The 14499-nt window shown below is 40.4% G+C and overlaps 1 protein-coding gene across 3 annotated transcripts in view; it reads right to left on the reverse strand.

Moving 5' to 3' along the window:
• Positions 1–14499, reverse strand: part of map1ab (microtubule-associated protein 1Ab) — a 38781-nt gene that overhangs the window by 1917 nt on the left and 22365 nt on the right. For all 3 annotated transcript variants that reach the window (XM_077210778.1, XM_077210780.1, XM_077210779.1), the window contains 3 exons: positions 11042–11124; positions 10725–10862; positions 309–10641 (listed from right to left, as the gene is read on the reverse strand). In XM_077210778.1, the coding sequence (XP_077066893.1) occupies positions 309–10641; positions 10725–10862; positions 11042–11124 (10554 nt within the window). The remainder of the gene's footprint in view (positions 1–308; positions 10642–10724; positions 10863–11041; positions 11125–14499) is intronic.

Here is a 14499-nt window from a genome sequence, read left to right on the forward strand (position 1 = left end):
CCAATAAATGGACAATATAAAAAATATATGTACTAGTTTGCCTAAATAAATTAAAAACAATGCATTGAGAAACTTAAATAAAGTGAATTTAGGCATCTCAACATTATAATGTACAGTATGAAAAACATTAATTTTGAGATTTGCTAAATATTACACTTAACAGTATTATAAAAGTGTTTTTGAACATTACTTTAAGTGAGTGTAACATGACAGCAAAGGTAATTTAATTGTAAAAATGCCAGCTAATCTTTCAATTTCGACAGATAAATTAATAAAATCTAATGTATCATGCATCCTGACAGATTTACCTGCATTACTCTTAACACCATTGACCAATCCTTTTCCTGGATTGTACATGTCTCCCCTGGATCCCTGTGTGTCAGACATTTTGGACAAGCGAATAGTCTTCTCTGAATCTTTTCTTTTAAGAGCATGAGGTGAGGAGTCTTTGGATGTCTGCTTCACAGGGGTAGTAGATCTCCTGCCTTTTGCATCTCCTTTACGTGACGGCGATGCAGATTTTCCCAGTGTCTTCCTCAAGCCTCTATTTGTTTTAAGGTCTTTCTTCACTGGTCGTTCTGTGTGGGTCTGGCCATTAAGAAGGGCCTCTGGGTCCACCATGCACACATCTGGGTGTGGTGGGTGAGGAAGAGAGTCTTTCACTGGCACGGGAGGGGGATCATGACTCCTCGGGGAGGAGGAATGATGGCTTCCTCCGCTGCTGCCAGCTGCAGACATTTTGTCTACTGGTAGATGTTCTGCATCTTCATCAGAGTCAAGGTTTCCATCTGCTGTAATTGATGGACATTCTTCAGTCTCTGGAGGAACATCTGAGTCAGACTGAGATGGGAGTGACTCGCTCAAAGATGTAGGAGGAGTTTCCTCCCCTGCTAGCATAATGCTGTGCCCTGTCGCGGTACTGCTCGGGATGCTGTGTGATCCCTCCTTGCTTTCCTCATGGCGACTGTGGGGATGACAATGCTGCTGCTTGTGGGATCTCCTTTTGACAGAGTGCTGCTCACGCTCATCATCCCTTGAATGATCACTTCTGGCATCTTCCTCTTCCTCCTCACTTGATAACCCCTGTGGGCTTGGATTAATAAAGGACGGCGAGATATCTCCCTTACGGTGTTTGAAAAGTGAAGGTGAATGGGAGGATGTGGCCTCCATACCGAGATCAGAGGGTCTAGTGAATCCTTCATCTGACTTCTTGGAGACCTCAGGGTAACAAGCCTGTGCTCCTGATGGTGGAGTTAGTGGATGTTCTTTTGAATCATACTTCACTTTCTCCTCTTCAGCCCTCTCTTCCTCCTCTATACCTTCATAAACATCTTCCCCATAGCCAGGTGGAGCCTTTAGACTTACAACATCTTCATGCTGCATTGTGGACGCAAGGGTACTATGCTGGCTAGACTCAACTGTATTTGTTTTGCTGTCTTTTTCCATCATTTTTTCTACTGTTAGCTCTTCATTCTCTTTATTTTTTCCCTTACATTCCTTTTCTACAAACATTTCAGTTAGTTCTACCTCTTTCTTTACTTTTGACTCTTCAGGTTTCCCTTCACTTTCGCTCTTTTGCTCTGATTTCTTGCCACAATCTAGGATCTCTTCCATCTTTTCTGACCTCACTTCAACCTCCTTTTCAGAATGTATCTGTTCTTCCTCCATTGCTTTATGTTTTACTTCTTCTTTCTCATCTGTCTTACTCTTCTCTTCATATTCCATCTTGCTCACTTTTGCTTCTTTAATTTCAACCGTCTCCTGTACTTTCTCAGCCAAGTCTTTAATTTCCTCAGACTTCTCTGTCTCTTCTTTCTTCGTATATTGTTCACTTAATGTGCTAGTACTGAGAGTCCCACAAGCTGTGACTGGCACCTTCTGAGAACTTGTAATTTCTGTTGGTCCATCTGTGGTGTGCAGATCAAATGAATGTAATGTTGTGGTTGACGGTTTTACAATAGTATGTTGCTCTGGTAAAGGTACTGTGCTTAATTTTTCAGTAGCTGAAGATCGTTCACGCTCAATTCTGCATGGCAAGGTTCCTTCCTCAAAATTACTTTTTTTATCCTCAGGCTCATCATCAGAGGATTTTTCTTGTGAGTGTTTGTCTGCAGAGGCAGCCTTTGCCAAAGGTACAATGTCAAACTTGAGGGATGTGGAGGATGCCAACTCAGTTGGGTGAGTTGCATGCTCAGAAGTTTCTGATTCTGGCAGTTTTGAAGAATATGTTTCTGCTACATGTTTAGGATCAGAGACTAGATCCCTGTCAGATTTAATGCTCGACATATCCTCCTCTGACCTTTCCTCCGCCGATGATGTTTGATCTTGAAGAAACGATTTGGATTCCTCCAGGGGACTTAGAGGAGAAAACCTGGCAAGACTGGATATTGACTCAGCTGTTGTTGTAGCAGGTGTCATTCGATCTGAGACTTCCATATATTCATCTTTTTTTAAACAAGGCAAATCCATAACGGGTGACTCTTCCTCTTTCAGAGATGAGTACTCAAATGATATACTGTCTCCATCTGACCTTAGTTGGACACTAGGAATAGTAATCTGTGGTTCTAGCCCTTCTCCAAGGTGTTGACCAGTTGAATATGAGGCAGAGGTTGAAGAAGAGTAACTAAAGGATGAAGATGATGAGTAAGTTGTATCAGACACGGCTGCTTGAGCCGCAGCTAGGGATTCAGACACTTCATACTTTTTATCGGAAGTTTTCCATGGTTCATGTTTGTCATCACTATATTTGGGTAAGTCAGATAGGACTGAACTAGTATCTTCTTTCTTGGACTGTTCACGCTCCTTGCTGATTACATCATGATGCTCACTATGTACTGATGATGACTTTGCTGTGGGGGACTTTTTTTCTGTGTATGAGTCACCAACCATGTCTGTCTGTAGACCCTTTGCAGTTGGTCCAAAAGCTAAGGAACCAGTAGTGTCTTGTTTTGTTTTGAATGGTTTAGATGTAGTCGTGGTATCAATTGCTGCTTTAGACTCTTTCTCAGACATCTCTCTGGCACCCTTTTCAACATCCAAGTCACTTGCATTTTCCTCATCCTCTTCCTCACCATCATAATCATCCTCTTCTTCAGCAAATATTTTTTGGCTTCTGACCAAGCATTCCTCAGTCTCTGCACTCACAATTAATGTCTTGCTGGAAAGAGAATCTGTTTTGCCAGTGCACTCAACTGCAAGAACATTGTCATCAACTTTCAAAGAGTGCCCTGAAGAACCAGGAGTGGCGGTGCTGGGATCTTCAGCCGATAACCTGGTAGGAAGCATGTCCTTTTCAGGTGGTGAGTACCGACCAGAAGAAAATGTGTCATCTTTGCTTTCAGCTGAATCCAGTTTGTTTTTATCTTTGTTACCATGACTTGTTATTGGACTCTCCATTTTGTTCTCATCGTAGGCAGATGTTGATGAAGTTGTTCGACTCTGAAGACTTTGATCTTCTGATGATGTAAGTGGGCCTTGTTGAGGGGAAGCTTCAGTCTTGTCCAAGTCCTCTGAATGAGCCGTTGCCAATATTTCATCTGTTTTATGGTCTTTCTCTTGCGTATCAGGTTTTGAAAGGCAGGAAGCAGATGTACATAGTTCTTTATCCAACAATTTAACATGACTCTCATCATCTTTTCCTTGAGGGGGAAAATGTGTGACTTCTTTCTCCTTCTCCTTTTCTTCTCTCTCCAATTTCTCTGATGTGTCTTGCAAATCACTAGAGGCAAATGAGCTTGAACCTGCTGCCGAAATGGCTTTGCTGTCATATTTAAAACTATTGTCAACAAAAAGATCTGGTCTCTCTGGCCTCTCTTCTCTAACCAATTCTTCCTCTTGGTATCGCTCCTTATTGTCTTGCTCTGAGTAGGCACTGTGGCTGCTGTGAATACTTGAAGTCTGGTAATCAACCTTGCTAAAAGACACTGGCTCATCATCACTTTGTTCCTCTTCTGAACAAGTAGCTCCAAGCAACGAGGCCAAACGAGGACTTTTTCTATTGTCATCTAAATCTCTATCCAGACTAGGATACTGATCCTCTTCCTCTCTTTCTCTCTCAGTGTCTTTTGAAATGGGCTTTTCATAAGGCTCATATTTAGAAGCTTCATAGCTTTGTTTTTCCACTTCATACATCATCTTGTCATCAGATTTTTCTCTCTCACTATCAGCCTTTTCAGCACATTTCTCATCAGCACTGTCAGTCTTTTGAAAATCAGAATTTGACTCTAACCCTGGAGAGGCAGCTTCTCGTTCTCCTTCCCTTTCCCTCTCATCCTCCTTCTGAAGTTTTGTGGCTTCCTTTTCAGAAATCAATGTTTGATGTTGACTATCCTCAACACTGCCTTGATTGTCGAAGCTAGGCAGTGTGATACTCATTGGTTTGCTCTCAGTTAGAGCCTCTGTGACAGTTTTTTTACTTGTTTCTGCAGTAGGTGAAAGTGATGTTGTATCAATCTTGCACTCCTTCTCTGGTTTAGTTGATGTGCCACTTGAATCTCTACTCAACTCTTTCTCTTCTAAATGGGGCACAATTTCCTCTTTTTTCATACTTGTCCCAGGTGGTTGTGCAGAACTGCTTGCTTTTGGTTCCTCTAAATTCCATGGTTCCACTGATAATGGTCTTGAACCAGCACCTCCCAAACAAACAGCATCTCCTTCATCCTCCTCGGTACTTTCATCTTCATCTGAAAATTTGGTTGGAAAAGTAGTTTCAAAGGTTGACCTGATGTCTTTTGTTTTGTCGATAGTTGAGGTTTCTTCAATGCATTTTTCTTTATAATCTAAGTTTAATTTGAATCCAATGTCTGATGAAAGAAATGTATCTGTTTCATGTAATGATGCGTCTTGTTTGATATCTTCTTTAGGTTCATCTTTCAATTCCAATTTCTCTTTACAGCTCAGATCTGCGGTCTCAAACATTTGTTCTGAAGATTTATCCAGATATTTCTGTTTGGCTCCCAAGTAAATTTTTGTGTCTAATTCATCGGACACCAATTTTATATCTTCTTTCATGAATTGCTCTTCAGACTCTTTGCTATCCTTTGAATCAATTGTTTTATCTTCTACAATGGGAAGGTCTACAGTTCCGTGTTCTGATTTTGAAACCACAGATTTAGATTCTGATGTAATCTGTTCTGTCTTTTCTTCTCCCACAGATTTGGCCTCAAGTTTTTGTTTTGTGTCTGATGGTGCATCTGTCGCCATACTTGTTTGAGATATTTCAGTTACAGTATCTTCTGTGTGTTTTTCTTCATACTGTTGGTCCTTCTTAGCACCCATATCGGTACTATCAGATAGTGATTGATCCGTAGATATCTGAAGTTGAGTATGCTCCACATACTTATCTTTAGATTCATATGGTTTTGAGGATATGTCTTCAAACTCAACTGGTTGTTTAGATTTGACAAATATGCCTTTGCTTATTTCATCCTCTTTAGCCGCTAAAACGTCTTTCTCTGATTCTCTTATTGCCTGGGAGTCGCTCTTTACTACAGACTCAAAATCAGATTTAGAGATGGTAAGCTTATCTGCTTTTTCATAAGTCTGACATTCTGTAGGTTCTTCATCCATTTTGCAAGTTAGCTTCACAACCTCTTTGTTTTTGCAATCCTGTTCATCTTTAGCAGACAAATCTAATTTCTCAGATTCAGACAGCAAGACTTGACCTTGGATCAATGCTGGTTCATCTTTAGATTCTTGGTCTAATATTAGTGAGGAATCCATTTTTTCTGAAATGGATATTTGTGTTTTGGATTTAGTGTCTTCTACAGTTTTTTCCATATCTTGGCTAGTTTGGTTCACATCATCTGTGTCCTGTGAACTGATGGTATGTGAAATTTGAGGCTCTTTTTTGGATGATACATCTGCTTTTTCTAAATGTTGTGTGGTTTCAGTTTCTTTCAATAGTTTCTCCTTCAAATCTTCATCTTGTTTACTAGTAATTTCAGTCTCACTTTGAGTTGCCCCTAATATATGAGGTTCCATCTCTTGCACAGACTTTCCTTTAGATTCTTGTTCATCTTTAGCAGACACCTCTGCATGCATTTCTATAGATTGAACATCTGGCTTTGAGAGGGAAATTTGCTCTTGTGTCACAGATTTTACTTCCTCTTTATTTTTATCCGTAGATTCTTCATGTTCTTTGGCAGCTGAAAACTTTTTCTCATATGTCAGCCCAGCCTCACTTTTACTTTCCACCTTTTCTTCATCTTTTAAGGATACATCTGTTTTTTCACTTAACTGTTGTATTTGAGATTTGAGGCCATCCGTGTCTTCCTTAAACAGGGCTATACAGATGAATGAATCAGTTTCCTTTGAAGCCACATGTTCAGGTATAATATCAAGTGACTCAGATTTCTGCTCAGAGGTCTTTTCCGGTTTAGTTGTCATATCTGTCTCTACAGTGTCCTGTGTCTCTGTATGAGATGTTGATCTTACTGCTTTGATGTCTGAGCTTTCTAAAAACTGACCAGATGCATCAGTCAGATCTTTCTCTTTGGATTCTTTTACCAAGTTAGAAGAAATTTGGTCTTTCTCTGATTGAATTTCTTGTTTCTCCAGTTTCTCTATCTCCGACCTTTCCAGAACTGCTGGAGAACTTTTATCTTGAACCTCTTCTTCATTCGCATTTTTCTTATCAAAATCCTCTTTAGGCAATGCTGCCTTTTCAGGTTCTGATATTACATCACCTTTTTCTGCCTCTGCATACTTTAATAATTGGTCTTTCTCCTTATGCTTCTCATCAGTATCATCTCTCTCACCATCCTTTTCCTTCTCCTTCTCTCTTTTCTCTTCTTTGTCTGTGAATGATTTTAAATCAGAAGTTTCTTCAACGTCATGATCATCAGATAACTTGCTATCTTTATCCTCAAGAATTACACGCTTACTGCTCTCTGTTAAGTCCTCTTGAACTACGCCCTTATTTTCAACACTTGGATCAGGCATTACCTTTGTATCACTAATTTCTTTTGATGGTAGAATTGATATACTTTCTTTTTTAGCTAAGTAGTCCTCAACAAGTGGAGATGGTGCAGAGGTTGCTTCCTGTATTATCCTTTTTTCTTCCTCCTCTGCTCGAGGTATTTCCTTCTCATCTAAAATGTCAGGTTTTTGTTCCCCACTCTCCTTTTCAAATTTAATTTCAGTAGTGCTAAGTGGAACTCCTTGTTCTTGAAGGGTCTCTTTGAGGAGCATTTTATCTTTCCTTTCCACAGGTGACATTCTAAAGGGAGAGTGAGATGCACTAGGTGGTCCAGAATGTGTAGGAGTAGCCATTTTTACAGTGCTGTCATCAGGGCTTATACACCGGTCTTCCACCTCTGGAAAAACACTAGCTTCAAAAACAGGAAGCTTAGAATCACTGTGCGATGGGGAGGAGAGTATTGTTTGTACTTCGAAAGATGAATCCTCCCTTGGAGGTGACACTGATGCCTTCTCCATCTCAAGAGGTGAGAATTTTCCATCAGATGAAGTATCAGGAACTAAAGGCACAAGACTTTTGGGTTTGTCCATTTCTTTCTCCTTGTGTTCAAGTTTATCAGGTGAGGCATATCCTTCTTGTAACTTTTCAAGTGAAATATCAACATTTGGTGTTTGATCTTCATATTCATCCTCCTCTTCATCATCGTAATGAACAGCCAACTCAATTCCCTCGGTTTTACCTTCTAAGGGAAGTGGAGGAGATTCATCAGAGGGAGATGATTTGAAGCACCTGTCCTCCTCTAAGGAGGATGTTGGTGAGATGGTTCCAGCGGAATGTAGGTACTCTTTTTCTTGGGTGGCCTCAGTCTGAGTAACCGGTTGAACGGTGTCCAAGACCAGGGAGCTTTTTCCAGTGTCTTCAGTCTGAGGTGCTGTGACTGATGCCACTGACTGATCTTCTGCAACGGAAGTGGGTAAAGAAGACAGTTTGTCATACTCTGTTATGGATGTTGCTGAAGAAACATGTTCCTCTTCAGCTAATGGAGCTGCGAGTATGCTGGTGTAGATGGAAATAGCTGGCTCCTGTGCACCCATCAATACTTTGCCTGTTCCATTGCCCATTGCAGCTACTTGTATTTCTCTCATTCCAGGGATGGCATCAAAGGAGCCTGGTTGGTCTGGGACAGAGACATCATAGCTACCAACCTCATATTGAAGGTGTGGTATCCTGTCCTCTGCTTCTTCATGGATCTCCTCATCTGAGATGGTCTGCTCAGTCTCAGAGTAACCTGGTATGGTTTCATCCTGGATATATGATAAGTTTTCTGCTGCAGCAGCTCCTTGGACTGTAGAGGTAATGCCAGCTGTGACACCTCCAACATTTGACAAGTATACATCCTCCTCTTCCTGAATTTTCTCAGCAGAGAGATCTTTTATTTCTTCATCTGCAATGGCATCCAAATCCTCTGCCTCCTCTAACTCAGCTTTTTCAATCACATCCTCTTCTTCAAGCTGCTCCTCTTCAACGTCAATCTTTTTTACCTCTGCTTGTTTTTGCTTCTCCATTTCCTCAACTTCATGTTTTCTGTCCACTCCCTCCAAGTCTTTGGATTCTTTTGCTCCCTCTTCGTCCTCTTCATCTCCTATTCCCATATCTTCCTCCTCCTCCTCTGTCTTCTTAACAGGCTTTATCTCAACCTCCTCCTCATCTTCATCTTCAATTGCAGCACCCTCATCCTCAAATTTCTCTAATTCTGTTGTTTGTGGCTCATCCTGTTGTTCTTTTACTTCTGCTGATGGCACTTCTTCGATTTCTACTGATAGGACAACTTCTTTCTTTGTAGTTTTCTGTTCCACAATAACGGTTTCTGTAACATGATCTTGTTCTCGTTCCTCAACAGCATTTGAAGTTTCATTGTCTCTTTCACCTGGTAATCTGGAGACAGTAAGGGCACTTTTAGGGGCTTCAGAGTGATCTGTCGCTTCAGTAGGTCTCATTTTATCAAAGTCTTTTGTTAAATCTTGAAGAGTAGATGGATAAAATATAGCTTCTCCTGTCCCATTCTCCTGTTTCTCAAGCTTGATCTTCTCAGCCACTGGTTCTGCCTCAATCTCTGCACACTCTGCCTTGGCAGTTGTAGGTTTGCTCTTTGTTGTTTTGGATTTACCTTGAGTTTTTGCCTTGTGGAGGGTCTTTCTGACCTCTGGTGTGAAAGGTTTCAGATCAGGTTTAGTAATTTTCCTCAGCTCTGGTTTTGAAGTGTCCTTGGCTTTAAACTTTTTCTCATCTTTTTTCAAACCATCATCTTTTTTAATTTCACGTTTTTCTTTCTTAACTTCCCTCTTTTCTTTGTCTTTCTTTTCATCCATTTTGGACAATCTTTCCTTTGGGTGTTTCTTCAGTGATTTCTCCTTCAATAACTTTTTCTTTTCTGTCACTTCTGTTTTCGGTTTCAATGGCTTGGTGTGCTTCTTTTCTTCTTTTTTCTCAATCTTGTTCTCTTTGACAGAGTCACTCTTCGTTTCGACTATGGATGCATCCTCATGCTCGTCGGTTTCTTTCTTAGGCTTAGTTGGTGCGTGAGTCTTGGGAGATGATTTGAGACTTTCTTTGCTGTCAGTTCTTTGCTTTAGCTTTGTTTGTTTTACAGCTGAAGGTGAAACGGCAGAATTTATGTCTTTTTGTGTGGCTACTGGATACCGCAAGAAATCAAGGTGCTTCAACTTTTCAAGCCCTTCAAGGATTTTGTTCTGAGGTGCATTTCCAGGGAATAAAACCCTTACGATTTTCTCTGAGGGGTTGGCAGGAAGCCATACGACAAGAGCAGCAATAGATGTCAAATAAGGTACAGATATTTCTCCCTCTTTTCCATTGGGAAGCACTATCCCTGTCTTGGCCTTGCTGTTACCTGCCCACTTCTGCATGAGGAACTGCATTTCCTTACTGTCTTTCACAGGGTTCAGGACAAACATGTCCAACCTGCCCACACCCATCTTGTGAAAAAGTGTAATTGGCTCAATGGTATTACTAACCACTCGAAAAAGAGGCTCAGACTTAATTCCCAGCTTGTTGAGGTATTGCAATGTAAGAGAGGCTTCCTCAATACTTCGCTTAACTTTCAAATTCGATTCTGATGTGCGAAGCTTCTCAGGTACATTGAAGAATACGACTCCAATCTCTGGCGATATCAGGTTCTTCATCCAATCACTGTAGGTGGTTGAGCCTTGAGACTGCTCTTCCTCCTGCTCTGCAACCTTCCTTTGAAGGAGTCCATTGATCCCAGGAAGATTATCAGCACCAATATGGGTGAGAAGGATAGAATCAATACGATCTAAATGTCTGACAAGCTTCCAAAAGCATGACCTTCTGTCAGAGCCACCGTCAATCAGAATGTTAAAACCATTGACAGCAAAAAGCGCAGAATCCCCCCGTCCACCAGGAAAGATGTAGCAGCAAGGCTTTGAGAGCTTTAAGAATCCTCCAGAGGTTGGAGGCTCAAGAAGGTCAAATGGGGACGGTACATCCACAGTCTCAGATATATATTCGGTAAACTCAGTGACCCCCTCCATCTTAGGGAGTATGGGCTCTGGATTCAGCCTATAATTCAGCAACTCCCTAATGCGTTGCTGTTGTCCCAGAGAGTTCCAGCCTGCCTCACCACGACAAGACACAGTCAGTGATCCCCGTTGTCCAGAGCTGGCTTTAACCAGCAAATGACTGACCTACATGAGGAAAACAAGTAAAAAATGAGTGAAGATATAATGTGCTTTATCAATTTGAATACAATTATATTATCTAAACTTACTCCAGGATCAGCAAACACTTGTGAGAAGGTTTGATGACTGAGCACTCCGGTTTGGAGAACCAGGTCACCTTGGTCAGAGCTCTGCCCACTCAGGACAAGTAGTTTATGCACAGCTGGGTCAGATATAAGACAATGGATCTAGGACATATTAAGAGACATAGAGGGCATTTAAAACACATTAGTGTATTAGAGTCAGTCTGTTTGTAGCAAGGTTGGGCTTAAACAAGGTTATTAAGTCCAACATCAAACGAATTCATCAATCTTTATTAGAAACATAAAGCACCTTGTCCAACAGAGATTTTCTTTAAATAACTTACCTCAGAGATAACAGTATCTTCTGACGGGTTTACTAATACAACCGTCTCAAGAACATCACTTTTGTGGTGCAGAGTCCTTTGTCCTGGAAGAAAGAAATATGTTTTTTCTTATTTATATTCAGACATTAAGTTACACATTTCTATTGTGACTAGTCTTGCTAGCTGCATTTCCTCCACAGGAACTTTCCCCAGGAACTAGGGACATTGGGGTGGTACTGTGTTTCGACAGCAGGGACCAGGGTCTAAATGAAGTTCCTGGAAAAAATTCCCCCACAGAAAGTCCCTGCCCCCGAGGTGGTACTTAAAAAAAAAACAGGAACTTTCGGGGGTTGGACTTGGGTGCTGAACATGGTGATACAGTATAACATGTCCACAGCTAAAAGACAACCTTTAGTGCAATGCATTTCAAGGACAGTCCTGCAAGAGTCCTGCTAATGAGACATCATGGATGTTTGAATTACAGTCAGAAGTAAAGGGTTTAGGGTTTTAAGTATATATTACGATAAGAGGATATCCATGTGAAGCTAATAGGGAGAAATCACAAATGCAACATTAGTCTTTACATCGTCTGATGAGTCCAGTCCAAACACATTCATCCTGTGTTTTCAGTTGTTTAAAGAGGGTTATAAGAGCAGGGTGTATAGAGGAATTAGAGGGATAATCAAAGAGCTGCTGAACACAGCACGACTGGGGTTTGGACCAAGCTGGCCTAAGCCCAGTATTGCTTCTATGAGCCAGATGGTGTGGGATGGAAGTACAGAAGTGAAAGTACAACATATGTGAAGACTGGTGAGGCAGATCTGACCAGGACAAACTGAATGCAAATAATACAGAGTGACAAGAGTACAAATAAACAAGAAAGGTATGAAAGTCTCAGGCACTGCAATGCCTTCCCATTGGCACAATCCCCAAAGCAACATGGGTCTATTGGCTTTTTGTAAATAATACATTGCGTGTTGCCCTCTTTGTTGTTTTTTGATGAAAATCTTAGGAGGAGGCAGAACTCAGAGGATTAACAAATGAACATGATAAAAAATGACACTTTTTTGAACTCTTGACAATCAGAATTAGCTGAAAAAATTAGAGCGATAAAAAGTTAAAATTTCAGTTTTAAATACAAAAAAATTATAATTATGGATGAATCTTTACAAACCTACAATTAGAAGTAATTTTAAATTTGTATATCTGTTAAAAGTGATTTTTGTCAACTTTTAGGAGTAGGGCTTGAAAACCACAAAACTCCTTTGCCATTTTAAATAAACAGATGGTTTTGCAGAGCAGTGTGTTCAGCCAGCTTCCAGTTTCCACGACTCCCTTTGGCACTTTTCCACAGTCGCGAAAGAATGGGAAAGAATGTAGCATTAGGTCCAAGGCTAAGTTAAGGTATCAAGTGTATCTGGATCTACAAGCATCCTCATAACTGCTGATTATTAATGACTTAGGTTTGACAACAGAAACATCTTAATTGCATTAGCATCATAAAACAGTCATTTTTTAAGATCTTAGTGTAGAGATCCAGTCCTACCTCACCTGACCCGCTTGGTATAAATATCCGCTGATGAACTCTAAAAATTAGAGCACTCTGTTAAAATAAGCTCAAACAGTGCTGTGATGGAAGACAGACCAAGCATCCGCACTGCTCCAGATATTTTGCTCTAGATATGGTCACCCAAGAGATTGAGGCCTCTGGAAGTTTGGGAACAGAATCGCCTCATCCGAGTATCTAAAACAGTCACTCATGCCACCATCCTATGTGCTTTTGAGAGCAAATAACCTTCTGAACGGCACGTCTTGCTGTGGTGCACTGTATTAGGGATGCTAAATCTGTTTATCCCAGTGGAACAAGCCATAAAATTACCATTTCATGAACAGATGACACAGAGGTTAGCAATATTATTATAATTTCTTTTTATTTAATATATGACATGAAAATTCATGAAGCATAAAGCACCACAGGTGTTTGTTTTTATCTAACTAGCTTTTCATCACGGAGAGAATTAATGTTACTTTAAGGGCTTATGGTAATCCCATAAATGTGTCATCAATCCACACCACTGGTTGAGAGAAATATGATGGGAAGTTTCGCCGCTAGAGGTAGTTTTTTCAAAAAAGCTTGACACCATGAATGAGCGTGGAATCATTGTCGTCTTCACCTCCACAGCTAATGGAAACCAAAACAGGACTCAGACAGAAATCATGTTAATTGGTGAGCTAATGTTTTAAAGTGCTCCTATTATGATTTTTTGAATATATATGTAATGTATCTGTCTGTCAATGTAAACGATCTGCGAAGTTCTGAAGTGAAAGTGACGATAAATAAAGTTATTGTCTCCCAAAAAAACTTCTTCAAAGAATGAGGATGTGAAGAGTCAGTGGATAACATTACCACTGCGATACAACAGCAGTATAGCCTTTTGATGATTTATTCTCAAATGTATGTGAGGTCTAAATGTGATTTGCAAAATGCTTATCCATTACAAATGAGACAATACCCATTTTATTTGGACCAACTTGCTCCTCAGAATCCCAACCTGTAAGTATAATTAATTATTGATGTATATATTTTCGACCGGGTGTTCAAAATACGTAGTTTTATGTTGTGCAGGTCTCCGGCTAACCGGCTAACTCACGTTTGGCTAATCAGCTGTGGACCCACTATTACCTAAAACTGAGAAACGTCCTGCTCAAGTTGTCCTTGCGATGGAGGTTGGGGTTTAATAACTAGTTCTTCCAATGTTTCATCATCAGACTCGCGCATGGATTGATGTGGTAAAATCAACGCAATCGTTTCTGTCTTAACAGTGTGTACAATCGCTAGGCTTTAGGAAGCCTCCGGTGCTGAAATTCAGTTATGGTAATGGGCATTTAGTTTCGAACACGCGCTGTAAGTGGTAACCCAAACACAACAGACTGGGCCATCTGGCCAATCAGAGCAGAGTAGGCTCTCGGAAAGGAGGGGTTTAGAGTATATTATGAGAAAATTAAAGTGTTATTTGACCTTTGGTAGATGTAAAACTGTTGTAGAAGACCTCCAAAACAAAATTAGGAACCTTTAAAAATAGCATAATAGGGGCTCAATAAAGTTTTATTAACATCCGCCGAGAGCACCGGGACATTTTCCGTTGCTGTTTTTATTATGCTTATATGCCGCAAGCGGCCGCTGCCCCTCCTTCCGTTTTGTAGTTTATGCATATATTATAATTAAAGTTATGATTAAAGTTGTTTAACGTTTGCCTCCTTCGTCCCAAAACTTGAACTTTGTTATGTTTGGTCACTTCAATTCACATTATTTTATTTAATTCTAATGAAATAGCCTCAAATGTTTAATTTACTACTCATACAGGTCACTTTATCTGACTGTTTAAAATTCTGGTGTAACGTAGCCCAGTTTTGCTTTGGTCAAAACAATCGCACTAAATAAATTTGAGTGTGTTGAAAGTTAACGTTACTCTGTCCGT

Source organism: Siphateles boraxobius, unplaced genomic scaffold, assembly GCF_051911475.1.
Source record: "Siphateles boraxobius isolate OS27281-9 unplaced genomic scaffold, OSU_SipBor_1 65, whole genome shotgun sequence".
NCBI lineage: Eukaryota > Metazoa > Chordata > Actinopteri > Cypriniformes > Leuciscidae > Siphateles > Siphateles boraxobius.